At 46.3% G+C, this 27,214-nt stretch overlaps 1 protein-coding gene across 2 annotated transcripts in view; it reads right to left on the reverse strand.

Moving 5' to 3' along the window:
• Positions 1-610: 610 nt before the first annotated feature.
• Positions 611-27,214, reverse strand: part of TIMELESS (timeless circadian regulator) — a 30,827-nt gene continuing 4,223 nt past the window's right edge. The window contains exons 2-29 of one of the 2 annotated variants that reach the window (XM_040637133.1): positions 13,696-13,860; positions 13,394-13,547; positions 13,156-13,270; positions 12,998-13,060; positions 12,607-12,708; positions 12,271-12,426; positions 11,887-12,020; positions 11,599-11,686; positions 10,742-10,918; positions 10,178-10,242; positions 9,830-9,933; positions 9,515-9,684; positions 6,951-7,085; positions 6,701-6,852; positions 5,907-6,004; positions 5,692-5,815; positions 5,381-5,582; positions 4,948-5,093; positions 4,267-4,352; positions 4,064-4,178; positions 3,892-3,974; positions 3,521-3,663; positions 3,140-3,317; positions 2,989-3,057; positions 2,748-2,866; positions 1,597-1,816; positions 1,386-1,490; positions 611-1,255 (exon numbers count right to left, since the gene is read on the reverse strand). In XM_040637133.1, coding sequence (XP_040493067.1) covers positions 1,182-1,255; positions 1,386-1,490; positions 1,597-1,816; positions 2,748-2,866; positions 2,989-3,057; positions 3,140-3,317; positions 3,521-3,663; positions 3,892-3,974; positions 4,064-4,178; positions 4,267-4,352; positions 4,948-5,093; positions 5,381-5,582; positions 5,692-5,815; positions 5,907-6,004; positions 6,701-6,852; positions 6,951-7,085; positions 9,515-9,684; positions 9,830-9,933; positions 10,178-10,242; positions 10,742-10,918; positions 11,599-11,686; positions 11,887-12,020; positions 12,271-12,426; positions 12,607-12,708; positions 12,998-13,060; positions 13,156-13,270; positions 13,394-13,547; positions 13,696-13,792 — 3,474 coding nt within the window. In that variant the 5' untranslated portion in view covers positions 13,793-13,860 and the 3' untranslated portion in view covers positions 611-1,181. Of the gene's footprint in view, positions 1,256-1,385; positions 1,491-1,596; positions 1,817-2,747; positions 2,867-2,988; positions 3,058-3,139; positions 3,318-3,520; positions 3,664-3,891; positions 3,975-4,063; positions 4,179-4,266; positions 4,353-4,947; positions 5,094-5,380; positions 5,583-5,691; positions 5,816-5,906; positions 6,005-6,700; positions 6,853-6,950; positions 7,086-9,514; positions 9,685-9,829; positions 9,934-10,177; positions 10,396-10,741; positions 10,919-11,598; positions 11,687-11,886; positions 12,021-12,270; positions 12,427-12,606; positions 12,709-12,997; positions 13,061-13,155; positions 13,271-13,393; positions 13,548-13,695; positions 13,861-27,214 lie in introns of both variants that reach the window. The other variant, XM_040637132.1, reaches the window with a different exon arrangement.

A 27,214-nucleotide genomic window follows, 5' to 3' on the forward strand; every position in this document is an offset into this window, starting at 1 on the left:
TGAAAAGAAGCAGTCTCGGGTTGGGAAGTGGGGAAAGGCATGGCATAAAGATATGCCAAGACTGGTCTGAGCTGGGAAGTGTCTCGGCCCTTGGAAACTTCAATTACCCTGGAGATAGCTTCACCCCTACCTTTAGAGGCTGTGGGAGGAAAAAAAAAAAACCCAAGTCGGAAAAGCAAGACAGTGAGACGCATCCTTTACCTAGGGCTCTCCCTGATCTGAATGGTTATTTCCTGAACCTCTCCTTCACCCTACCTTAGCCAGAAACACAGGGAGCCAGAAAGCCGACGGGTTCCGAGAGTTGGGAAGGACGTGACATTTGTCATTTTTATCCATCTCTTTCTGGCCCAGACTTTACCCTCCACTCCGCCCCAAGCTGGCGAACTGGCTTCTGCTCCTTTTGTGGCTCGTGCTTCTTCCTGCTGCATACACCTGTCACCTTCAAAATTGATCCTAGACAAAGGGTCTGGAAGGGGAGAATGTTTTCGTGTCTTCTGTGGGGAAGGCAGGAGAAAAGCGACAGGTGATGGTTTCTTTGAACCCGAAGAGTTAAAAGTTCTTCTAAGAACATAGCAGGTGGAAGGCTGGGGTAGTTAGACAGACTGGCATGTCAGATCAACACTGGCAACTTTTAATTTAATTAAACGCGTTGAATTTAACACCAAACACATTCACCATCTAGAGAGTACTGCGTCCTAACCCTACCTCAACTGCAGGAATTAGGTTCAGTCTGGTGTCTAGCAGGTGATCACAGGAAAGAAACGAGGATGCGAGCATCTGGTGCCTTTTAAAAATGGTGCAACACCCCCACCCATCATGCCACAAAGCTCCCCATCCGGTGCTGTGACCCATCTCTAGCAGAAAGCCAAAAGGGGTCCAAGGTGCCTTCTATATGTCGCTCACTTCTCCCATTTGGTAAGGGGCACAACTAACCCAAAGAAATGGATCCTAGAAGAAGAGGGGTAAGTCCCCGGGGAGCTACTGAGGCATACTGCTAAAACTGGGAGAAGCAAGGAGTGATTGCAGAGGAGTCCAACGCCACTGCCTGAACTTCCTGAACCCCAGGACTCTACTGCTTCTGTCTGGTAAGAGGAGTTTCTGAGTCCTGTGTGACCCTCTGAACTCTAACTTAAATTCCCCACCTAAAAACGGTCTACCCCTTCCCCGAAACTTCCAGCTCTTTAGTCGCTCTCATCTTCATCCTCAATCTGGAACCGTTTCTTCTTTTGGATTTCTGGAGCTCTGGACTCTGGGGCTATGGGAATGACAGGGGTGAGAAGAGAGAGTATCTAAATATGTTAAGGGGGAGTAGCACTGATCTTCAGGACTGAGGAGAAGAGTGCTAGAGGTCAGAAGAAAAAGCAAATCCCATTCAGACTCCTTACCTTTGCTCCTGCCCTCGTCTTTCTCCTGTTCCTCATCGCTGTCTAGTAGTTGTCGCTTCCGGGGTGCCATTTTTAGCTGTTCTTTCTCACCAGCAGCCCCCTCCTCTGAAATGACCATAAGAGGCATGGAATTAGGGAACCGGGCCCTCATCAGCCCTCTCGAACAACATGGCTGGCCCATAGTAAATACCCAATAGGTAAGTGGTCTTACCCTCTGGGGACACCAGGCCAGCTCTCTTTTTTCGGGCTAACACGAGGGCCCTTAGGGCCTGTGAACGGTGCTCCTTTTGGTGCTCCTCTTCAGGGCCTTGCTCTCCGGGGACTTCAGGTTCTGGTCCTGGCTGAAGTTTTTCCTCTGGCTGACTCAAGGAAGCTGCCACCCTCCGGAGCTGGGTAGGACTCAGCTTGGCCGGAATTCTCCAGAAGGTTTCCTACAGGAGCAAAGAAGTTGAAAATGGGAGTAATAAGAAAGGAGCGACTCTAGTTCACCAGATCTTGATATTATTCACTGAATAAATATGATCTAACATTGGTGAAGATCCACAAAGGCTGTAAATTCCACTTGTTGCTTATTTATCCAATATATGTACAATGTCCAGCACAGTGCCTGATATGTCAGTAAAATCCCAGTAAAATCAGTTGTTAAATAAATCAATGAATGGATACTGGGGATCTAAAGGTGAATCAGATATGATCCCTGGTTTCAAGAAGCCCACAATCTAGTGGAAGAAAGAACACACTGTAACATCACAGGCTTGGGGTTACATCACAGGAATGAGCAAACCCCAGCTACCAAAGTTACTACTTTCCCTTCGGGGGTTGAAGGAGTGATAGGGACTGCTTCTCTGGGGAGGGGACAACTGAACTGACTCTTGAAGGCTGAGTGGAGGTTCGTCAGGAAGATGGGTGATAGGTGAGTGTCGCCTTGTATGTGTGGCCGGAGCCATCCAGTGGAGGGACTGGCACGATCAGCTGTTGGGAAGTATGGAAAGTAGTCCAGGATGATGACGGTGAAACGGAAGTGTGTGGGTGGCATGGCCGTGAGGCTACAACAGCTGGCCAAGGCCAGGCATGCCTCACAGACCCTGTGGACTCTGTCCCACCAACAGTGGGGAACCGCCCGGTGCTCTGGACAGGGGAGTGATAAAATCAAAACTCTACTTTAGAAAGATAACTTGGGGGGGGCAGCACAGAAAGTGGAACTAGGGACGAGGAGATCAGAGAAGATGAAAAGGACGGCTGCTGCCGGAGCCTCGGTCAGAGCTAACCAGAAAGGAGGTCAGAGATGGCAACTGCAAGGAAGAGGAAGAGATGTATTGTACAACACGCCGCCGTGTATGAAAGTGGAACTGGTGTATTTACCTGTCCAGAGGCAGGAGGCCGAACCCCTAGCTTGCGCAATAGCTGTTGAAACTGCTCATTTTCCATCGCTTCCTCATTTTCTTCCGTCAGCGGCACCAAAGGCACTGGCTGGGAGCAGCCTAGGACAGGGTCAGTGGTCATGTGGTGAAGATCGGAAGCCAGAATGGGTTGTCCATCCCACGCCCAGGTCTCTGGCAGCCTCCAGTACCCCAGCGCCGAAAACCGTCATTTATCCCCTCACCATCCTCTTCTCGATCGTCCGCTACTCGCATCAGGCAGTTCTGGAGCCACAGAAGGGGAGCAGAGAAGCCTACAGGAAGGAGGGAAACTTATCATTGGCTCAGACTGCCAACCCCTCCACCTGAGACATCTCTCCCAGCCCAAGGCCTCACCTTCCTGAGACAGGCTTTGCCCAAGGGTCTCCGCTGAAAGGACTGGGCTACACTCGGCTTTATCTGCTTCTGAGTCCTCCTCTTTCTCTTCATCCTCATCACTCTCTTCCTCTGGCAGGTTTTCTTCTTCTTCCAGATCTTCCTGGCAAAAATCTTTTTGGGACTCCTCTCCCTTAAGCTAAAATTCAGTGGGGTGCGAAATGAAAAAAGGGGACAAGATGAGGAACGGAGCGGAATTCTCTGGTTCCTGACCACCCCTGGAAACCGGGGGGGAGGGGGGACTAGCCAGAAGAGCCTAAGGCAGGAACCATCTGGGTGAGCTACCTGTGAGGAGCGCTTTGGGGGTGGGGGGGCAGCCTGAAGAGCCAGGGAAAGACTTACCAAGCTTGAGGGTGCTAACTTCTTGCGGCGTTTCTTATAGAGCTCCCGCCGCTCAGCCACCAGTCCCAGAGCCAGCAGCTTGTCCACTATGCGGGCCCGTGAGCGCCTGGCTGTGATATTCTTCATGATATGACCCAGCACATCTACGAAGAGCGAAAGTGTAAATACTAGAGCAACGGGGGGAAGGGAGTAGTGAAGGAGACCAGAGGCCTTTGGAAAGATGCTAATTCAATTCACTCACAAATGACACCACAAATAGAGTAAAGGGAAAAACGGGATGGAATAAGGGTTCCTCGGGAACAGGAGGCAGGGGCAAGAGACGGACAGCTCGGCTCTCATCTCAGAGGCTCGGAAGCCCTCCCGTCATTTACCATCGGAGTCCTGGAACTCCTCAAAAAGCCGCTGCAGCTCTAGCTCCTGGTCTTCTGTCCACAGGACAATATGGGTTCCTTTCCTGCGTAAGGAGGCGTCAGTGGAAGAGGGGGCCCAGGGAGGAAACGGAGGACTCCCTATCTCAGTGCCCTCCAGAGCATGCGCCTCTACCTTTGGAAGTCCTTGACACTGTCAGCCAGTCCCAGTCGTACCAGCTGGTGGATGACCTGCTTGCGTGTTCGAGGGGTTTTCAGGTGGGCCAAGATGACGTCCACCACATCCTGACCTAAGGTGGAGGGGGAGTGAGGCAGTAAGGAGGGTCCTGGAGCTCAGGTCGCCCACGTCAGAAATCTTCAGATCTCAAGGACTCATACCTTCCACATCCTTATGGGCAAGGTACAATTCCTGAAGCTGGGCCTCCTCCTCTGGGGTCCACATAGGGGGTTTGCGACTGGAAGATCTAAATGGGGAAAGGAGAAAGGGAGTATGTAGGATGTTGGCTCCAAAAGAGGAGACCAAAGGCCCTCTCTGGTCAGCTCTACAGGGAAGAAGGGCAATGTGGGTAACTCAGAGGAGCCAGCTAGCAGAGGCCTACGGTGTGCTTCCTTTCCCTTATTCTCCTACCATTTACGAACCCAAAAGTCAAACGAAGAGACTTTCTGGGTTGGGCCCTACTGAAGCTGATGCTGCAGGGGCTGAGCAGGTCATGGGAAAAGCAGGTTATGAGCTACAAGGAACGAGGGCGAACATTTCCATGCATCCTCCGTTTCCCAGCACATTTTGGGAAAGGGCACATACGGACTCTCTCCAAGGGGCTACCCTACTGCCAACTGACCGCCCCCCACAAAGGCGGGTGAAGGAAGGAAGCCAGGGTAGACAGGAGACTTAGGATCCAGTCCCACTTCCTCTCTTGGGTGATCTCAGGGAACTTGGGGGCTTGTTTTCTCACCTATGAAAGGGGAAGAAAGACCAGCTGATCTGCAAGCTCTGCCAGCTTTGACACTGTGTGACTGCGTCACCCATTCTTGCCCATCCTTCCCCATCTTCAAGCTCACCCGCCGTCCAGAGAGCCATAGCCCTCGGCCATCTCTCGAACCACAGCTGTGTTCTTCCAGAACAGCAGCTCCACAAAGGCTTTCTGGTTGACTGCAGCCAGCGCGAAGAACTTGCCCAGGATGTACTTGGCAAAAGTCACCAGCTCCTGAGGGAGAGGGAGTCTGTGAGTCCTGCTGTGAGACCTCTGGCCTAAATGGACGCATAAACCAGGCCCTCTAGGTGCTTTTTCTCTACCTGTTCCCAGCTGCCCCTCCTCACTCGGACTCTCTCCCAGCCGTCTCCAGCTCCCTCAGCTGCCTGCCCACTTCCTCCCCGTTCTGCCATCTCTCGGCCCTTGGCACCACTCGGCACCCTTTATCGCCTGAAGACTGTCCTTTGTGACCCTAGCACTCCCCTAAGCCTCCCGATCCCCGTTGCTTGGTGCGTCCTCACTGTGTAGGCCCCCGCGGCCGGGTCACTAAGCAGACGGTTGAAGAGGCAGAAGAGTGAGAGCTGGAAAAGCAGGGCGTCCATTTTGAGGTCATGGGCCAAGCGGTGCAGCATCTTGACAACGCAGTGGTTCGTGTGGGCGCCGTTCTGTCGGTAGCCCCGCAGCAGCAGCACGTAGGCTCGCACCACAGCAGAGCTTGCGAAACTGCACCGAGACGGGGAGGGGGAGAGGGTGTCCGCAGAAGCAAGCCGCCGCTCACCCGCCCAGCGCTACAGGCTCCGCCCTGGGCCCAACTCCGTCTGCTCGGCCTCACCGTTTCAGGTAGTCCGGAAAATTAAATTCCTTCTCGGACACCTGGACCGCTTGCAACTCCTCCTCCTCGTCCTCTTCCTCCTCGTCCTCTTCCTCTGCCCCTCGTTCCTCTGGCCCCTGCTGCCCTACAGAAAAAGTGAGGATTACTGGGTCTCTGTGACGCCGGTTCTAGAGAAGAGCTGGAAGGAGGGGGACGCGAAGGAACCGCAGACTCACGGGGAAGCGGGGCGCAGAGGATTTGTTTCAGCAGTTGGAGCTCTTCCTCTGCGGAAATGTCTTGAGAGCCAAACACATCTCCTTCTGGCCACACCTCCCTGAAGCACAGACAGAAAGAAGACCTTAACCAGGGGGAATCGGAGTTATAATTTGGGGTGGGTGGATGAATTTACACTCATCCCTCATCTGTCAGCCAGGAAGAGAATGCAAACTGTTACCTCAAAGATGAAACAAAGACTCGAGGGAGATTTTCCCTCATCAGCCACACTGCAGCGAATACCGTAAGAACAACACGCAAACAATCTAAATGTCCCACACTTGGTTGAACAAATGTACATTCCACATTGCCATTAACAATTATGGCAATATATCCCATGAGAAACGATGCTCGTGATATACTGAGAAGTAAAAAAAATACTATAAAACACGACGTACAATATTTCATTTTTGTACAAGAAGCTGTATATGTCTACACATAACACGGAGGGAAAAAAGAAAGATGACTCATCGAAATGTTAGAGATGATTACCTTCAGCCAGTAGAATTATCTGTATTTTCCCCCAATTGACAGTGCTTTCTGATATTTCTCAAAAATAAAATAAAAACAAAACAACAAAGCCCCCAATAAGGCAATCGAAACTCCCCAGGACTTGGTGCTCAGTACAGAGCCCCTGTGCTTCTCAAGGGACTCCTCTCTTTGGAAGACAAAGAAACTTGGACCACAGCGAAAGCCTCCCTCTGCCCCCAAAAGCCCAGGAGCTGGATCCAGAAGGATGGGTGGGCAGGGCTCTTACCGGGCAGACCTAAGGAGGGTCAGGGCCTGTGGGGCCTGGCCAGCCAGGAGACAGTCTTGGATCCGCACCATGGCTTCTGCCCGCTGCTCTTCCACTGGCACCTCTGAGGCCGCGTCAAAGGGAACCACGGAGTCCAAACTGAGCTCCGGATCCTAGAACGGGATTAAGGCTATGGGAACAGAGGAGGGAAACCCAGACAGCCTACCAGCGTACTACCCTCGGGGAAGGTAGGGTTTCTGCAATTACCTACCTGGGCACAGCACTGGAGCTGCTCGGCCAGGGATGGCCACACAGCCTCCAGTTCCCCTGCACTAGCGGGGACATTACCAGGAGCAACAGGCCGATCTAGGACCTTCTTTTTCTTCTTTCTCTTCTTTCGTTTGTTCTATGGAGAAAGAACTGTTGTTAGGATGGCTGGAAAGCGAAGAGGATGTTTTCCCATCAGTGTCTTCCCTATTTATTCATTCAGTAGAGGTCTGAATTAATTAATCTAATAGTCACAGAGTGACCACTGTGTGCTCTTCATAAGCAATAGGGAAGCGAGGGTGAGCGGTGTATTTCTTCAAGGAGCACGCAGTCCAGTGGAGGAGACTGGTGAGTAGACAGGTAAAGTATATTCCAGTATGGATAAGACCTAGAATATGGCTGGGCATAAAACACCATGGCAAAACACAGGAATAGTACTTGACTTATTTCTTGGGGTCCGAGATTTCTCAAAAGCAGTGATATCTTAAGCAAAAGTTTACAGAATGAACAGATTTGCTATGAAGATACGAAATTCTATATGAAAAGGCTTTATAAAGTGCAAAGCACTATGTAAACATAACCTGTATATTTTCTCCTGAAAAGCAGGAAAATGAGAGTCAGCACCCCACCCCGGCCCCCCCAAATCAGGCCTGTGAACCAGTTGGGGGCACAGGCAAACAGGATGGACTAGTGGGCCCTTGAGGTACACACTCTATCCGGGAAACTCCGACCACACTGAAGGTTAGGAGCGTGGGCTTCGGAGCCCAGCAGATCTGGGTGTGAGTATTGACACTAGCCACTAGCAAGGCCTCGAGCACGCTGCTTCACCCCTGTGTGCACGTGTCCTAGGGCTACTCGAGGATGACACGAAAACTCTAGCACGGTCGGACACAGTAAACACTCAATGAACAACAGCACCTCGTATTTCTGATGATATAATAGAGCCCTGAACGTAAAAATATCTTTTCGCAAGGTCTCACTGGTACTACTGGCACTTTTAAGTCCAGTTCTGACCAAATTTTAAGCCACAGCAAACAGAATTACAGGAAGATTTCTACAAAGCAGAGTGCCTGTGTCTGCAGGATACAAACTGAGATTTTCTTTTTGTCTTAGACTTTATCATTTTATTTTTTTTCCTCATGAGACGTGTACTCTTTAATCCCCATTCTTTATTTCCCCCATCCCCCCCACCTCCTCCCTGGTGACCATCAGTTTGCTCTCTATGGTTAAGAGTCTGATTCTTAGTTTGTCTCTCTCTTTTTTCTCCATTTGCTCATTTATTTCTTAAATTCCACGTATGAGTGAGATCATATGGTATCTGTCTTTCTCTGCTGACTTATTTCACTTAGGATTATACTCTCTAGCTCCATTCATATTGTTGCAAACGGCGACTTCATGCTTTTTTATGGCCGAATAGTATTCCCACGTGTATATGTATATGTATATATCAAGTGTCTGCCTTCGGCTCAGGTCATGATCCCAGGGTCCTGGGATCGAGACCCACATGGGCTCTCTGCTCAGTGGGGACCCTGTTTCTCCCTCTCCCTCTGCCTGCGGCTCCCCCTGCTTATGCTGGCTCTCTCTGTCAAATAAATAAATAAGATCTTAAAAAAAAATACAGGGATGCCTGGGTGGCTCAGTCAGTTAAGCGGCTGCCTTCCACTCAGGTCATGATCTCAGGGTTCTGGGATGGAACCCCACATCGGGCTCCCTGCTCAGCAGGGAGCCTGCTTCTCCCTCTCTCTCTGCCTGCTGCCCCCCTGCTTGTGCTCTTTTGCGCACGTGCATGCACTCTCTCGCTCTCTGTCAAATATATAAATAAAAAATCTTAAGGAAAAAAAAAGTCACATGCTCCACTGACTGAACCAGGCAGGTGCCCCTTGTCCAAGACTTAATTTTTTATTTCATTTCAGGCTTATATTATAATCCCATCTTTAGGGATCTGGGGTCTGACATGAGCCGCCTGAGTTATTCTAACAGTTACTAATAGAGGAGGAGATTCTTGACNCTCCTGGCCTTTTTTTTTTTTTTTTTTTAAGATTTTATTTATTTATTTGACAGAGAGAGAGGGAGAGAGCAGAACAGGGGGAGAGGGAAAAGCAGGCTTCCCTGCTGAGCAGGGAGCCCGACACGGGGCTTGATCCCAAGACCCTGGGATCATGACCTGAGCTGAAGGGAGGCGCCAAACCGACTGAGACACCCAGGTGCCCCTAGACCTCCTGGCTTTTAATTTAGGGCTCCTTCCATCTCACTACAATGCTTCTGAAGTATAACCAGGAAGGATCGCAGCATAATTACTAAACTCTGAAATTATGAATCCCCAGAGTTTATATGCTTTGCACATAATAGTGTTTCGTAAATGTTTCCTGAATGAATTAAAATATTTATGTTACACTGGAGATGAATTTAATGAAAGAAGGAAACTATAGTGGACTCAGAGCAGCGACACCAACAAACCCTTTGCCCTCCTTAGTTCAGAGGAGTTCTAACAGGTCAGCTCGAGCTGCAGAAATGTGAGGAGAGTTCCCTTCCCTACAGCTCTTTCCCCATCCCAGGGCTGCCAAGTACCTGCACGACCAGGTTCCCACGGCTCCGACAGAACCGCTCCAACATCTTGAGGAAGAGGTGGGTGGTTTCTACCAGGTCACGAAGGAAAGAGCGTGGCTGGCATCTCTCATCAAACTTTCGAAAGAGTGCCAGGAAGAGTTCTCGGTACTCCATCACATAGAAAATGTTGTCTAGGAATGGAGAAGAGAAAGGAATGGAAGGACTGGTCTGGAAACTTTGGGAAAGGGAGAGATGGATGAAATTTCAACTGGAAAGAATGAGAATGTGATCAAGAGATGGGAAAGGCCAGGATGAGAGACCTGGCCAGGGCCTCACTCTTGATGATGCGGCTGCTCTCCCTCACAGCCTCGTCCGGGGACATGTCCATCTCATTCACTGTGGCCAACAGCTCCTGATAGGCCTTCAGGGCCAGGTGCATCCTGTGAGATGAGGCGAAGAGGAAAAATGGAGGACAATTTAGGAAACTGGCCCATGGAAACAGTACCACCCCTATCCCTTCCAAAAAATAGTGCCTTCAAACACAGTGACCCAGCCAGTCCTTGCTCCCCAGCTCGACCATCTTAATCCTGAAACAGGAAAGAAAGTACCACCCAGAATTCCGGCACTCAAGATTCCCAGCGTGGCCAAGATGCCCACTCTGACCCCAATTCTCGTCCCACTCACCGACGTGCCCAGGAGGCGGCTTCCTTGCGGTCAGTCAGCATCATCTCATAGTAGTTGGTGAGGTTCTGCTCAATGAAGTGGAAGGTACGGACACTGAGGGTCTCAGAGACCAGGCCTGGCCGGAAGGAGGCAGCTCGGTTGAAGGCCATGAAGAAAGCCAAGGCCCACATGTAGTATGTCTCATCATGCTGCTGAGCCTTCTCCCGCAGCAGGTGATCCTAATGTCCCGGAAAAAAAGACCACCCCGTAACCCCAGGGCTTCCAACTTTCTCTCGTCCTATGATGATGGGATAGACCCTGGACACCACTGTAACAATATTGTGGGATTCAGAATTTCCAGCCCTCTCTTGTTCTCCCCAGGTCTCTCCCCTCCCTCTGGGGCATTTCTCTAAGCCTTTTTAAAATGGTCCCAATAACCCAGTCCCTCCCAGCATCCTCACCATCTCTCAAGGGTGCCCTATACCCTGCCCAACTACTAGTCCACACTCCAGGGTCAGCGTCCCATAGGCTCCTACCCACCACTGGCCCCATCACCTCTCTATTCCATCCCTCCCAGGCTCTCACCTTCACCGAGCCCATGAGCCGGTTATAACAGTTCTCCAGGAACTCAGAGCAGAAGTCTCTGAGGAAGAGTCTCACGTTGAGGGCAGAGCGGCGCTGAACGGACAGCTCCCGGGCAGCCTGGCGTCGTTTAGGCACCCTTCGGGGCTGCTTTCCCAAATCGGAACTGTAGTTTTGGAGCTGGGGGTGTGGGTTGGGGGATTAGAATGACTCCTCACCACCACCCTCCCCCTGCAGCTCTTTCCACATCCCTCGTGCTACAATTTCCTCATAAGAAACTCTTGGAAGGTTCTCTCCCTCTGGTACTAAGAGAAGATATAGATAAAGACAATAATGCCAGAGGCTCCATTTCTCCTATTGTCTCCAACTTTTTTATTTTTTAAGATTTTCTTTCTTTCTTTCTTTCTTTCGATTTTATTTATTTGAGAGAGAGACGGCATGTGCATGAACAGGGGGAGGAGCAGAGGGATAGGGAGCAGCAGACCCCCCGCTGAGCAGGGAGCCTGATGAAGGGCTCGATCCCAGGACCCTGAGATCATGACCTGAGCCGAAGGCAGACGTTTAACCGACTGAGCCACTCAGGCATCCCTGTCTCCAACTTTCTAAGCCTAAGAACAAAGATGCTTTACTTCCAGAGATTCTTGCTTTCTTTTCTTTTCTTTTCTTTTCTTTTCTTTTTTCTTTTCATGATTTTATCTTTAAGTCATCTGTACACCCAACATGGGGCTCAAACTCACAACCCTGAGATCAAGAGTTGCGTGCTCCCCCGACTGAGGCAGCCAGGTGCCCCACCCCTGCTTACCTTCCTTAGGCACCCTCAACTCCACAGCGTTCCCACCCCAGATGGGGAGCGTACTCACATTGTGCAGACCTTTGTGAAAGATGAGGTCCCTCTCCCCAATGGATTTCAAGCCTTGGACAATGTAGGAGCCCCCAAATCGAGAATGCCTGCCGTAAAAAAAAATTAGTCCAGGGTGATTCCTCAATCCTCTGGAAGCTTTATCCCCATTCCCTCTCATCAGCATATCAGAGCATATCATGACTGCAAAATGTTACCTGGTCACCACTGTCTTAGCCTTTGGCCCAAGGCCTCAGCATTCCATACCGAAGGGATGGGAACCTAGATAGGGCACCTCCCTGCCACTCACCTGTTGCCTCGCTGAAGGGCTCGAGTCTTCTTTTCTGCCATCTCTCGCTGGCGCAACACCTCCAGTTCTGCCACATCTGTGCTCCGCTCCTGCGCTAAGCGTCCCTGTCCTACTCCTGCCAGCTGTTCAGGGTTCTAGATTTGGAACAAAGAGGAAGAGTCAGAAGGATGGTCGTTCCTTGTCCTTGTTCTAGGTTCAGTCCTAGTGGGAACAGAAAAGGTGAATGAAAAAGGACTGTTGAAGGTACTCCATACTCAGGACATGGCTACTCCATCTGTCACCCACCTGCCCCTGGATAATTCAGCCATTACGTCAAGAGTAATTCTGGCTACAGAGCAGAAAAGTACATGGCTCATGGGACTAGGGAATAAGCCAGGTTCTCACCTGGTCACGAAACATAAGGGAGACAATCTCTAGCACATGCAGGCTCCACTGTTGCTCAGCTGGCGAGCTGGCCAGAAAGAGAAGCAGGTCATCCAGGCCACTGAGGTGAACTGCCCAGAGAAGCTGGTCATGGACACTGGCGTCATCGTCAATCCTCTGAGCAGTGAGTGATAAGGAGAAGAAGAGAGGTCATTCAGCTCCACTGCCCTGCGTTGAGGTTCTCCAACTCACACCTTGACCAAGGATCCCCCCTGACGTGTCAGAGGGCAGAAAGGCAAAAAAAGGCAGCTCAACCTAACCAAGCATAAGAAAGGAGACAACCCAAGACCCTCTCACCTTCTCCTGATCAAGGTCAGCTGGAACATGGAGAATATTTCTGACCAGCAGCAGGATCCGTTCAATCAGTAAGTTGTCTTCCTCCTGCCGTTCCTCCCAGCCCTAGTCAGAAGGACGGTTAGAGGACAAGACTCCCTGCGGAAGGCAGGCAGCATCTACCCTGGCCAGAGGACAGAGGCCCAGAGGAGAACCAGGGTTACGAAGGAAGAAAAAAGTTCAAGCAGTCCTGAGGCAGCCAGAGACAATGAATGGGGCTATGTATCGCAAGGACTGGGACCACAGCTCCAAACTCTACTATCCTGACAATGACCAACGAGCCTGGCACTCTGCCTGGAGGAGGAGCAAGGTATTAACAGTCCCCTGGGATCCTGGAAGATGGACCCTCACTCACCAGCTGCAGCAGCTCATACAAAGTTTCACTGAGGACTCCAAAAGCCTTCTCACTGGCAAAGGCCTATAAAATAGGGGAATGGACCTTAAGCGGCACCCACCCTCTCCTTCCCTACTGCCCCCAACTTCTGCCCCAGGGACTTTGAAGGAAAACCTCACCTCTTTGTAGGCCTGCAAGTACGCTAGCACCTGCAGAAAATGGTGCCGGAAGCTAGGCTCCTTGGGCACGCTGCCAAAACAGAGCAAGGCTGGTTGTGTCAAGTTCACCATCAGCCTGCGGAGACCATGAAGGAGGGAGATGTTGCTCAGTTTCCTCACCAGGGTCAAACGCCGAAATCTACCAGCTCAAACACCAAGGGCTGGCGCGTGGTAAAAGTCAGAGCGCTGAGGAACCAACCTGATAACAGCATCAAAAAGAGGCTTGTCCTGGCGGTGCTGGATGAGGATGGGCAGAAGGTCACTCTGCAGGATCTGGGCTGCCCCCAGCTGCTGCCGCACATCGCGAGTGTCATCCTCGTGCCTCAAGTAGCGGATCAAATCCTTCACACTCTCTTCAGGGACAGAATAAACACTTACAAGGAACCATGGAAGAAGCTCCACCCCTGCCCACAGGCTATTCAAAACCCACAACTGGAGAAATTCTACAGACCTCCTCAATTCAAGCAAGTTTTTTACCTGTTTCCTCAGAAAGGTACTCACCTAAGCAATCCGGTTCCTTGTGGTAAGTGTCTCCTTCTAAGTACCCAAGGGCACTACATGTGGCTAGAAGTTCACAATTCATCATGTACAAGTCCATACACCAGTGGACCAGCCAAGAGAGATAGATATAAGGTAGGTGGAGACAGGACACAGAAATGATGAGGCCTGTAGAGACAGGGAAAGATAACACATGTAGGGTCCTCTCCGTGAAAGGGAGAGGGGAACAGAACAGGACCTTAATGCTCAGAGTATTCTGAACAAGGTCCTCAAATACTTCACTTTTGTCAAAAGTACCAAAAGTTTGTATTGTAGTGCAAGAGGATCACGAGGGGAGAATTCGAGAGATAAGTGACACCATAAAGCAAAACAGTATTAGAATAATTGGGGTCCCAGAAGGAGAGAGAGAGAGGGGCAGAAGGTATATTGGAACAAATTATAGCGCAGAACTTCCCTAATTTAGAGAAGGAAACAGGCATCAAAATCCAGGTGGCTCAGAGAACCCCCCCTCAAAATCAATAAAAATAGGTCAACACCCCAACATCTAATAGTAAAACTTACAAATCTCAGAGACAAAGAGAAAATCCTGAAAGCAGTTTGGGACAAGAGGTCTGTAACCTACAACAGTAGAACCATTAGATTGGCAGCAGACCTATCCACAGAGGCCAGGAAGGCCAGAAAGGACTGGCATGATATATTCAGGGTGCTAAATGAGAAAAAAATGTAGCCAAGAATACTTCATCCACCTAGGCTGTCACTGAAAATAGAAGGAGTGATAAAAAGCTTCCAGGACAAACAGAAACTACAAGAATTTGCAATCACCAAACCAGAACTACAAGAAATATTGAAAGGGGTCCTCTAAGCAGAGAGAGAGCCCAAAAGTAACATAGACCAGAAAGGAACAGAGACAATATATAGTAACAGTCACCTTACAGGCAATACAATGGCATTAATTTATATCTTTCAAGTTACCCTGAATGTAAATGGGCTAAATGCCCCAATCAAAAGACACAGATATCAGATTAGATAAAAAAGCAAGACCCATCGATATGCTGCCTGCAAGAGACTCATTTTAGACCCAAAGACACCTCCAGATTTAAAGTGAGGGGGTGGAAACCATTTATCATGCTAACAGACATCAAAAGAAAGCTGGGGTGGCAATCCTCATATCAGACAAATTAGATTTTAAACCAAAGACTGTAATAAGAGATGAGGAAGGAGATCATACTTAAAGAGTCTATCCAACAAGAAGATCTAACAATTGTAAATATTTATGTCCCCAACATGGGAGCAGCCAATTATATAAGCCAATTAATAACAAAATCAAAGAAACACATCGACAGTAGTAAAATAATAGTAGGGGACTTTAACACCCCCCTCACTGAAATGGACAGATCATCTAAGCAAAAGATCAACAAGGAAATAAGGGCTTTAAATGATACACTGGACCAGATGGACTTAACAGATATATTCAGAACATTCCATTTCAAAGCAACAGAATACACATTCTTCTCTAGTGCAAATGGAACATTCTCCAGAATAGATCACATCCTGGGTTACAAATCAGGTCTCAACCGGTACCAAAAGACTGGGAATATTTTCGGACCACAGTGCTTTGAAACTTGAACTCAATCACAAGAGGAAAGTTGGAAAGAACTCAAATACATGGAGGGTAAAGAGCATCCTACTAAAGAATGAATGGGTCAACCAGGAAATTAAAGAAGAATTTAAAAAATTCATGTAAACAAGTGAAAATGAAAACACAACTGTTCAAAATCCTTGGGATGCAGCAAAGGTGGTCTTAAGAGGGAAGTATATAGCAATACAAGCCTTTCTCAAGAAACAAGAAAGATCTCAAATACACAACCTAACCCTACACCTAAAGGAGCTGGAGGAAGAACAGCAAATAAAGCCTAAACTCAGCAGGAAGAGAGAAATAATAAAGATCAGAGCAAAAATCAATGAAATAGAAACCAAAAGAACAGTAGAACAGATCAACGAAACTAGAAGCTGGTTCTTTGAATTAATGACTGATAAACCCCTGGCCAGACTTATCAAAAAGAAAAGAGCAAGGATGGGGCGCCTGGGTGGCACAGCGGTTAAGCGTCTGCCTTTGGCTCAGGGCGTGATCCCGGCGTTATGGGATGGAGCCCCACATCAGACTCCTCTGCTATGAGCCTGCTTCTTCCTCTCCCACTCCCCCTGCTTGTGTTCCCTCTCTCGCTGGCTGTCTCTATCTCTGTCAAATAAATAAATAAAATCTTAAAAAAAAAAAAAAGAAAAGAAAAGAACAAGGACCCAAATAAATAAAATCATGAATGAAAGAGGAGAGATCACAACCAACACCAAAGAAATACAAACAATCATAAGAACATATTAGGAGCAACTATATGCCAACAAATTAGACAATCTGGAAGAAATGGATGTTTTCCTAGAGACATACAAACTATCAAAACAGAACCAGGAAGAAATAGAAAACATGAACAGACCCATAACCAGCACGGAAACTGAAAATCAAAAATCTCCTAAAAAATAAGAGCCCAGGGCCAGATGGCTTCCCAGGGGAATTCTATCAAACATTTAAAGAAGAATTAATACCTATTCTTCTGAAACTGCTCCAAAAAATAGAAATGGAAGGAAAACTTCCAAACTCATTTTATGAGGCCTGCATTACCTTGATTCAAAAACCAGACAAAGACCCCACCAAAACGGAGAATTACAGACCAATATCCCTGATGAACATGGATGCAAAAATTCTCACCAAAATACCAGCCAATAGGATCCAACAGTACATTAAAAGGATTATTCACCATGACCAAGTGGGATGTATTCCTGGGCTGAAGGGTGGTTCAACATCCGCAAATCAATCAAAGTGATACACTACGTTAATAAAAGAAAGCACAAGAGCCATATGATCCTCTCAATAGATGCAGAAAAAGCATTTGACAAAGTACAGCATCCTTTCTTGATTAAAACTTTTCACAGTGTAGGGATAGAGGGTATATACCTCAATATCATAAAAGCCATCTATGAAAAACCCACAGGGACTATCATTCTCCATGGGGAAAGACTGAGAGCTTTTCCACTAAGGTCCAGAACACGGCAGGGATGTCCACTATTACCACTGTTGTCCAACATAGTACTAGAAGTCCTAGCCTCAGCAATCAGACAACAAAAAGAAATAAAAGGCATCTGAATCAGCAAAGAAGAAGTCAAACTCTCACTCTTTGCAGATGATATGATACTTTATGTGGAAAACCCAAAAGACTCCACCCCAAAACTGCTAAAACTCATACAGGAATTCAGTAAAATGGCAGGATATAAAATCAATGCACAGAAATCAGTTGCATTTCTATACACCAACAATGAGACAGAAGAAAGAGAAATTAAGGAGTCAATCCCATTTACAATTGCACCAAAAACCATAAGATACCTAGGAATAAATCTAACCAAAGAGGCAAGGATCTGTACTCAGAAAACTATAGAAAACTCATGGAAGAAATTGAGGAAGACACAAAGAAATGGAAAAACACTCCATGCTCATGGATTGGAAGAACAAATATTGTTAAAATGTCTATGCTACCTAGAGCAATCTTCATATTCAATGCAATCCCTATCAAAATACCATCAACTTTTTTCACAGAAATGGAACAAATAATCCTAAAATTTGTATGGAACCAGAAAAGACCCCAAATAGCCAGAGGAATGTTGAAAAAGAAAACCAAAGCTGGTGACATCACAATTCCGGACTTCAAGCTCTATTACAAAGCTATAATCATCACGACAGTATGGTATTGGCACAGAAACGGACACACAGATCAATGGAACAGAATAGAGAGCCCAGAAATGGATCCTCAGCTCTATGGTCAACTATTCTTCGACAAAGCAGGAAAGAATATCCAATGGAAAAAAGACAGTCTCTTCAACAAATGGTGTTGGGAAAATTGGACAGCCACTTGCAAAACAATGAAACTGGACCATTTCCTTACACCATACACAAAAATAGACTCAAAATGGATGAAAGACGTAAATGTGAGACAGGAATCCATCAAAATCCTTGAGGAGAACACAGGCAGCAACCTCTTCAACCTCGGCTGCAGCAACTTCTTCCTAGATACATCGCTAAAGGCAAGAGAAGCAAGGGAAAAAATGAACTACTGGGACTTCATAAAGATAAAAAGCTTTTGCACAGCAAAGAAAAACAGTCAACAAAACCAAAAGACAACCGACAGAATGGGAGAAGATATTTATTTGCAAATGACATATCAGATAAAGGGCTAATGTCCAAAATCTATAAAGAACTTATCAAACTCAACACCCAAGGAACAAATAATCCAATCAAGAAATGGGCAGAAGACATGAACAGACATTTCTGCAAAGAAAACATCCAAATGGCCAAGAGACACATGAAAAAGTGCTCAACATCACTCGGCATCAAGGAAATACAAATCAAAACCACTATGAGATACCACCTCACACCAGTCAGAATGGCTAAAATTAACAAATCAGGAAACAACAGATGGTGGTGAAGATGTGGAGAAAGGGGAACCCTCCTACACCGTTGATGGGAATGCAAGCTGGTGCAGCCACTCTGGAAAACAGTATGGAGGTTCTTCAAAAAGTTGAAAATAGAGCTACCTTAGGATCCAGCAATTGCACTACTGGGTATTTACCCCAAAGATACAAATGTAGTGATCCGAAGGGGCACCTGCACCCCAATGTTTATAGCAGCAATGTCCACAATAGCCAAACTATGGAAAGAGCCGAGATGTCCATCGACAGATGAATGGATAAAGAAGATGTGGTACATATATACAATGGAATATTATGCAGCCATCAAAAAATGCAATCTTGCCATTTGCAACAATGTGGATGGAACTAGAGGGTATTATGCTAAGCGAAATAAGTCAGTCAGAGTAAGACAATTATCATATGAGCTCAATGATATGTGGAATTTGAGAAACAAGGCACAGGATCATAGGGGAAGAGAGGAGAAAATGAAACAAGAAGAAACCAGAGAGGGAAGCAAACCATAACAGACTCTTAATCTCAGGAAAAAAACTGGGGGTTGCTGGAGTGAAGGGGGTGGGAGGGATGGCGTGGCTGGGTGATGGACACTGGGGAGGGTATGTGTTGTGGTGAGCGCTGTGTATTGTGTAAGACTGATGAATCACAGGCCTGTACGCCTGAAACAAATAATACATTATATGTTAATAAAAAAGAAAGTATCAAAAGTGCTATTCCTAGTTCCAGGGAAAGCTTCAATTCAGGCTTCTACCTAGTCAAAACCAAGGAGATTCCAAGCCTAAGAATTAAGCAATTCTAATTTAATTCCTCTAACTTGGATCTAAAATTATGGAAACAGTCTATTTCAGAGTCAAGACAATGTATAGAAAGAAAGGTTGGTTAGAGAAAGGCATCAACTCTGAGACTTTCAGCCTCAGACAGCTCTGTAGCCTTTTGGAGGAAGTGGGGGGGTGTGAGCTTCCCCCTCCTTTAAGGCCCCTCCACCTTCCACAGCCCCTCTACACACCCTGTTAGAGCTCTATGTACCACACAGGCTAAGAAACCCAGCTTTGACCATACTGATTCTACTTAGGATCTGACATTCCTAGGAGTCCAGAGGCTTCTGAGGCACTGGAGATGCAGAAAGAAAGTTCCTTCACTCTCCTCCCCAAAGTTACTCTTAAATTTTGGGGATCTTAGTAGAAGCTAGTGTCTAACGGAATGGGAAGGAAAAGAATTAAGTAGGAACCGGTTAAACTCCCCATCATTCTCCCCAGAAGAACCATCTTCCTTTGCTGAAGCTTGTCCCTTTTGATTAAGATCCCTAAACCCTGGGGCGCCTGGGTGGCTCAGTCGTTAGGCGTCTGCCTTCGGCTCAGGGCGTGATCCCGGCGTTATGGGATCGAGCCCCGCATCAGTCTCCTCCACTGTGAGCCTGCTTCTTCCTCTCCCACTCCCCCTGCTTGTGTTCCCTCTCTCTCTGGCTGTCTCTCTCTCTCTGTCAAATAAATAAATAAATAAAAAGCTTTTAAAAAAAAAAAAAAAAAAGATCCCTAAACCCTGACCAGATAATCAGGAAGGCGGAGATCCTGAATCTTGGATGTTTCACAACCTGACCCTAATAACGCAGACACACACAAACACATTACATTCACTAACCTGTTCCTGTGGAAAACGGAATGCCCGTCAATCTTGTCCCCTTAGCACATTCAGCTACTCTGCTCTCAGCCCTCGACAGCTTCCTCTGAAAAGGAAGCTGTTCCATAGCTATCTCTAGCCCGCCTCCACCCGTTCCCCAAGACTAAATGGGCAGTGTCCAAAAGACTAAGGTTTAATGCCTGATGTTATCTCCTTGCATTTATGTAATTGGTCTACTTCTCCAGGCTACCTGCTATCTTTCTACCCCCACACAGTGCTAATCTACTTTCTGAACGCTCAGCCCAGCAAGAGTGAGCCTGTAAAACACTGAAGGACCAGAAGTCTGAAGGGAGACCTCTCTTCAATGCCCCATGGGACCCGTAGCCCCTCAGACCTGGACTTCAGTACGGTAGGTGGTGTGTGGGATCTCCAATTCTCCCCTTAGACACATCCAGCTTTTTCAGATAGATCACTGGTGTGTTTACATCCGTGCGTGCGCGCGCGTGCAGACACACACACACACACCCAGACTGCAGGGCTTCCCTGTCCGCTGTCTCCAAGTGGCAGCCTAGAAAGCTGACAAAGACAGACAATACAACGGTCTATAAAGATGCTGAGTCAGCACATCTTCCTCAAACTAAGACACAGCATCACACTCTGGTATTGAAAGCTGTAACGTGATAAAATCTTCCAACAACTGAGACAAAGCCATGTCTGGGAGGCTCTAAGACGGATAACCTCATACAGTCCCAGCTCCCCTTCCCCTATATCTTTGTAGATTGTAGACCAATGCTATATAAAGATTCAGTATTTGTAAAATTGGCCCCAGCAGAGTACTCAGATATCTGCTTTGAATACATCCCTTTACCTGAACGGCAAAAAGAAGTAACAGCTACCTGTTACCTGGCTGGCAAACTAAGAGGGGGAGGGGAAAGGAGATGGGAAAGGAACAGTCCTTGCAGACTTGAGAAGGGAAGATGTTATGTAAGAGACCCAGGACTTCAGGTTCTAATCCCCTGCAGTTTTGTTGCCCCGTCCCCCGCAGTTTTCACAAAACCAGAGAGCAACAGGCAAAGCAGAGGAAGAAATGGGTCAGATGACCTATTGTAAAGCTCTCAGGTCATGAAGCAAGCTGGCAGTGTTGGGCCTGTTCATTAGAACTGGAATCAAACAGCTCTCACAGGTGTTTCAGCCATTCTGGGTAGAAACACGCTATTAAAAAATCATCCAGGGGCGCCTGGGTGGCTCAGCTGTTAAGCGTCTGCCTTCGGCTCAGGTCATGATCCCGGGGTCCTGGGATTGAGCCCCGCATCGGGCTCCCTGCTCGGTGGGAAGCCTGCTTCTCCCTCTCACACTCAACTTGCTTGTGTTCCCTCTCTCGCGGTCTCTCTCTGTCAAATAAATAAATAAAATCTTTAAAAAATAATAAATAAAAATAAAATAAAAAATCATCCAGGGCCAGAAAACTTAGAGTTCACTCTTTTTATTCATTTAACTAGAAGCTACTCACTTTGTCTGCCGGTCTCATCTTCCTCTCCTAGACCACTTATACTCTGACCGTCTTATTCTCCTCTACTAAATGTTGGCTTATGCATTTCTGAATGCACTCAATTTCTTTCATTTGAGAATCATTCATTAAAAACTAACACAAAGAACAGGACAATGGTCACAAGGTGGGGCTGGGGTCCTGGCTTCACTGCCTCCCTCTCTGTTCTTCACCAAGGCAGTCAGGCACAGAAAGGAGGCTGTGGTGGCCACGGAGGTGCCCACTCAGAGAGTTCTCATCAACAAAGAGCTTGTCGGGGCGCCCGGGTGGCTCAGTCGGGTAAGCGTCTGCCTTCACTCAGGTCATGACTGCAGGGTCCTGGGATTGAGTCCTGCATCAGGCTTCCTGCTCGGCAGGGACCTGCTTCTCCCTCTGCCTGCTCTGCCCGCCGCTCCCCCTGCTTGTGCTCTCTCTCTGACAAATAAAAAAATAAAATCTTAAAAAAAAAAAAAGAGCTTGTCATTCAGCTGCAAAGAATGTGGCTCACAGTCCCTCCAGGACCCACCCCAGCTCTATGCTTCCTGGGCAACCCCTCAGCGAATGATAAGCAGAGGGGTCCTACGGCCTAGCCGTTTCTGTCCAACAAGGACTCCTCCACCAGTCAGTCCTTGCTTCTGAGTTTCTCACTGGCTCGGCTGAGACTGACAGATCAGCCCTGGGGGCTGAGGCTCTCACTGCCCCAACCTCGCTCCTCCCTTGGTCTATCACAAGCACTCCTCACTCCACTCAGTGCCTGCTCCCCGGAGGACCTGAACTGACAGATACCGACCCCACTTCCATTACATGGTTATTGTATTGTGAGAATCCGTTTAAGCTGTAACACAGCACATTGTATCACGGCTTGGATGGATAATACAAAGTTAAAATAAAAATCAGTGGTTCCCATGCTTCATGATTTCATGTACCAGTGTATATATCCCCCCAAACTGGAGAAGCCATCTTGTAAGGATATTAAAAATAAAGACAAACACTTTTTAAAACCCCACTAACACCTATTAACACCAATGTTTCATAAAAGAAAGAAACAGCTTAACACGTGCACGAAAGGTAGACATTATACAATCTCAGCTATGCCCTTTCCTTTAAGGTACATAAACAAGCCTTTATGAAAAACTCCCTACATTGTCTTTTTCTCATTTGACTTCAGACTGATAGAAATGTTATTATAGACTAGTATTGTCCGGCTCACTGGCACTTAGAAATCGTTGATTTATATATTTATATAATAAAAGTCATAAACCAGCCCGACAAAAGGAAAGCTCCCTGAGCGCGATGTTTCATTTTACTTTTCATTGCTGTACTCCTCAATGCCTACAGCACGCCTACAGTGAGCATGTAATACATTAATTCTGAATTAACAGATTATCCTGGGTCATAACCTCTGAACCAGCGAGTCCATTTTGGAGCTTATAACCCAAGAAAACAATTCAAAAGAGACACGAAATCATTTACACGAAAACAAAAATAAGACTCTTCCTGGTAGATTCTAGCTTATAAAATGCTTTCATACCTTTATTACACTTTGAACGTCACAACAGTCCTAAGTGATAGATAAAATCATCTCCATTTTACAGGTGAAGAAACAGAGGCTCAGAAAGAATGAACACTTCAGGAAGATGTTTATAGATGAGCTGTCTTTAATGGTAAAGGCTTGGAAACAAGCCAGATATCCCAAGCCTGAGGAACAGCTAGGAAAACTTGAGAATATCAGTAAACAATATGTCATATAAAAACTAACTGCACACTAAAATTCAAAAGCTTATGTTTAAAAAGGCACCTAGGAGTGCCTGGGTGGCTCAGTCAGTTAAGGGGCTGACTCTTGATTTTTACTCAGGTCATGATCTTGGGGTCTTGGGATTGAGCCCTGTGTTGGGCTCCCTGTTCAGTGGGGAGTCTGCTTGAGAGTCTCTCTCCTTCCCCCTCTGCCCCTCCCCTGCCCCCTGCTCACACGCACTCTATCTCTCAAATAAATCTTTTTTTTTTTTAAAGATTTTTATTTATTTATTTGACAGAGATAGAGACAGCCAGCGAGAGAGGGAACACAAGCAGGGGGAGTGGGAGAGGAAGAAGCAGGCTCATAGCAGAAGAGCCTGATGTGGGGCTCGATCCCATAACGCCGGGATCACGCCCTGAGCCGAAGGCAGACGCTTAACCGCTGTGCCACCCAGGCGCCCCTCTATCTCTCAAATAAATCTTAAAAAAATAAAAATAAAAAAGGGCACATAAAGTAGAATGTTCACAATAACAACTACATAAAAATGTGAATGATCTGAAGCAGAAGAGGGATCTTGGAAATTAATAATAAAGATACATCTTGTATTTAAAAATAAAGGTATTCACTGGGTGGCTGGATGGGTCAGTAGCTTAAGCATCTGCCTTCAGCTCAGGTCATGATCCCAGGGTCCTGGGATCCAGTCTGAGTGGGGCTCTCTGCTCAGCAGGGAGTCTGCTTCTCCCTTTCCCTCTGCCCCTCACTCTGCTCATGGGTGCACACATTCTATTTCAAATGAACAAATACAGAAAAATCTTAAAAAAAAAAAAAGGTATTTATTGTTTTCAATTCTTGGGGTGAAATGATACTTTTCAATAAAAACGGCAAAGGTAGCCACTGCTGTACTCCCAGTCTTTCCCTCCCATCTTCTCTCTCCTAGCCCAAAAGTCTCCTTCCAACTATCCTTCAAAAGGAATGGGGGCAGCTGGGCTGGCACACTAAGAGTTATTGTCCATTCAATGTTTCCACCCAGAGATGCAGGAACCTTGTCTCATCTCCCAAAGTTCCCTTTGGTCTCTTTCTGCAGCTCTTCATCTTTGCATTTTGTATTATTATTATTATTATTATTATTATTATTATTATTTATCTTACACAGTAAATGAGTTTTGAAGCAGCCCAAACTCTTTTGTGTTTCTGTGAACATCAAAGGTTAATTCATGGGGCGCCTGGGTGGCTCAGTCGGTTAAGCATTTGCCTTTGGCTCTTGGGTCCTGGGATTGAGGCCCAGGTCAGGTTCCCTGCTCAGTGGGGAGTGTGCTTGTGATTCTCCCTCTCCATCTGTCCCCCACCCCCCAACCCACTTGTGCTCGTGCGTACTCTCTCTCAAATAAATAAAATTTTTTTTTAAGAGTTTATTCATTTATTTGTCAGAGAGAGAGAAGAGTGAACACAAGCAGGGGGAGTGGCAGGCAGAGGGAAAAGCAGGCTTCTTGCCAAGCAGGGAGCCCAATGCCGGACTCGATCCCAGTGGCCTGGGATCATGACCTGAGCTGAAGGCAGATGCTGAACCGCTGAGCCACCCAGGCACCCCAATAAATAAAATCTTAAAAAAAAAAAAAAGGTTAATTTTAATGCACAGACAACAGAGTGGGGTCTCACTACAGTTACCTCTACTAAATCCTTTCCTCCTGCAAAGAGAGAAAAGGAGAAACCACATGTGCAGTTTCCAGGCGTGGGACAGAATAAACACAGTCTGTAATTTCTCTTTGTTCTAGTAAGAGCATTCTATTATACTTCCTGGATTTTCTGCTTTGAGAGCAATTCCCCCCATGCTGCCTCTTTCACTCACAACAGACGCAAAACAGGAAAACCAGCCATTCTGGTTTGCCAAAGAACCAACAGAAAAGAAAGAAATTCTTATTTTTCATCAATAAACTCCTGAATAGGTTTTTGGGTTTTTTTATTTGTTTGTTTTGTGAAATGCAGTGGTTTCCTAGATGGGTCTTTAATTTTTTATTTTTTAATTTAGGGAGACTAACATAAGGTTGCCAACCTTACATTTTTGTAACTTAAGGACACTTACACACACCCCTCACATATTGCTGACTACAAAATGGTTCAGCTGCTGTGGAAAATAGTTAGGCAATTCCTCAAAATGTTAAACATAGAGTTATCCTAAGACCCAGCAATTCCACGCTTAGGTATTTATCTGAGAGAAATAAAAAGCACGTCCACACAGAAACGTGTACGTGAATGTTCATAGCAGCATTGTTTATAATTGTCACAATGTGGGAAAAAACCCAAATGTCCATCAGCTGATGAATAAACAAAAAGTGGTGTATCTATACAATGGAATATTTGACAATTAAAAGGAACAAAGTGCTGATACATGCTACAATGCGGACGAAACTTGACAACACTATTTTCAGTGAAAGAAGCCAAACACAAAAGATTACATACTATATGATTCCATTTATATGAAATGTCCAGAAGAGGAAAACCCATAGAGACACAAAGTAGATTAGTGGTTGCCAGGGCCTGGGAGAAGGAAAGATGGAACACAGGTAGTAGGTACACACACAGTTTCTTTAGGGGGTGATGAAAATACTCTAATGTTAGATAATGCAAATGGTTATACAACTCTGTGATCTGTATACTTTAAAAGGGTGAATTTTATGGTCTGTAAATTATATTTCAATAAAGCTGTTACGAAAAAATCCCATGCAATTACTATATATTCTATTTTCTATTTAAACATAAAAAACAAAAACAAAACCCACTAAGAACAAAATCTCAGGATAAAATACAGTCATTAAATTTGATAAACTACAATTTATGAAAAAACTAATTATATTTTACTTTCACAGTTTATCATAGACAGATGGGAACTTTGTCAAACATCTTAGAGCCAGCAGACCTGGACATTTAAAGGGATGTTAGTTACTTTTCCCACTCAACTAAATACTAAATGGTTCAGATGAAGGAATATTCCTCTGAAATTAATACTTGTAGGTCTCAAAATGCAAGAACCAAATTTTAAAAAAAGGATAAAATATTAAATGTACTTGTTATTGAAAATAGAAAATTAACTCACTTCTTGAAAACAAAATAAAGCCAAACAAAACACTCCGCCCCATACCAACTCTAAGAACCAGCTTTGAGAATCACTAGCATAACCAGAAGGACATTTGGCATTTGGATCCCAGTACTGTCCAGTACCACACTGGCGATCCTGTTTGTGGCTTAACCTAAAACTCAGTTGCCTTGTCAGTACACTGAGAAGATAAATGGGGAAGTGTAAATGAGATCATGCATGGAAAGCAGTGGTACTCAAAGCATGGTAAGCAGACCACTGCCGCTCCACAAACTATCAGTCTACATCCAGAACAGACGCGAAGCATAAGCATTTAGAACATCTTACAGCAAGGTAAGGGTTAACGTTTGTTGACTCTCATCATTTTTTAAAGGATGTTATTTATTTATTTGAGAGAGAGAGAGCGTGCGAGTGAGTAGGGACAGGCAGAGGGAGAGTCCTAAGCAGACATTGCACTGAGCGTGGAGCCCAAAGCAGGGCTCAATCTGAGATCAGGGCCCGGAGATCACAACCCAAGCTGAAACCAGGAGTCAGTCGCTCAGCCACCCAGGCACCCCCTAAATCTAATAATTTTTAAAAGTCTATATTCTGTATGGGTTTTTTTCCATGTTATTTTTCTAGTAATTTAATTTAGTTCAGGTCCTGAGTATCTTTAGTTTAGATTACTCAGTTCTCTTAAGTCTATCCATAATATGGTTACCAGATTTGATCATATAACCACCCTACCTAAAACACTTTAATGGACACATAAGAAACTTCATAATGATTGTCTCTGGGGAGAATGGGGGGGGGTCTAGGGTAGGAGAAACATTTATCTCCCTTATCTTTCACTTTAGTACTATTTGAATTATCATTAGTAATTAAATAGTTTCAGTGTTTTACAGAAGTGTTTTTAGAAAAGTACTTCATATGTCAATTATAACTCAGTAAACGTGGGGTGGGGGGTGGAGAAAGAAAGAAAGAAAGAAAAGTACTGATTTGTGGGGCGCCTGGGTGGCACAGCGGTTGGGCGTCTGCCTTCGGCTCA

The sequence above is a fragment of the Ursus maritimus genome, unplaced genomic scaffold, assembly GCF_017311325.1.
Source record: "Ursus maritimus isolate PB19 unplaced genomic scaffold, ASM1731132v1 scaffold_21, whole genome shotgun sequence".
Taxonomy (NCBI): domain Eukaryota; kingdom Metazoa; phylum Chordata; class Mammalia; order Carnivora; family Ursidae; genus Ursus; species Ursus maritimus.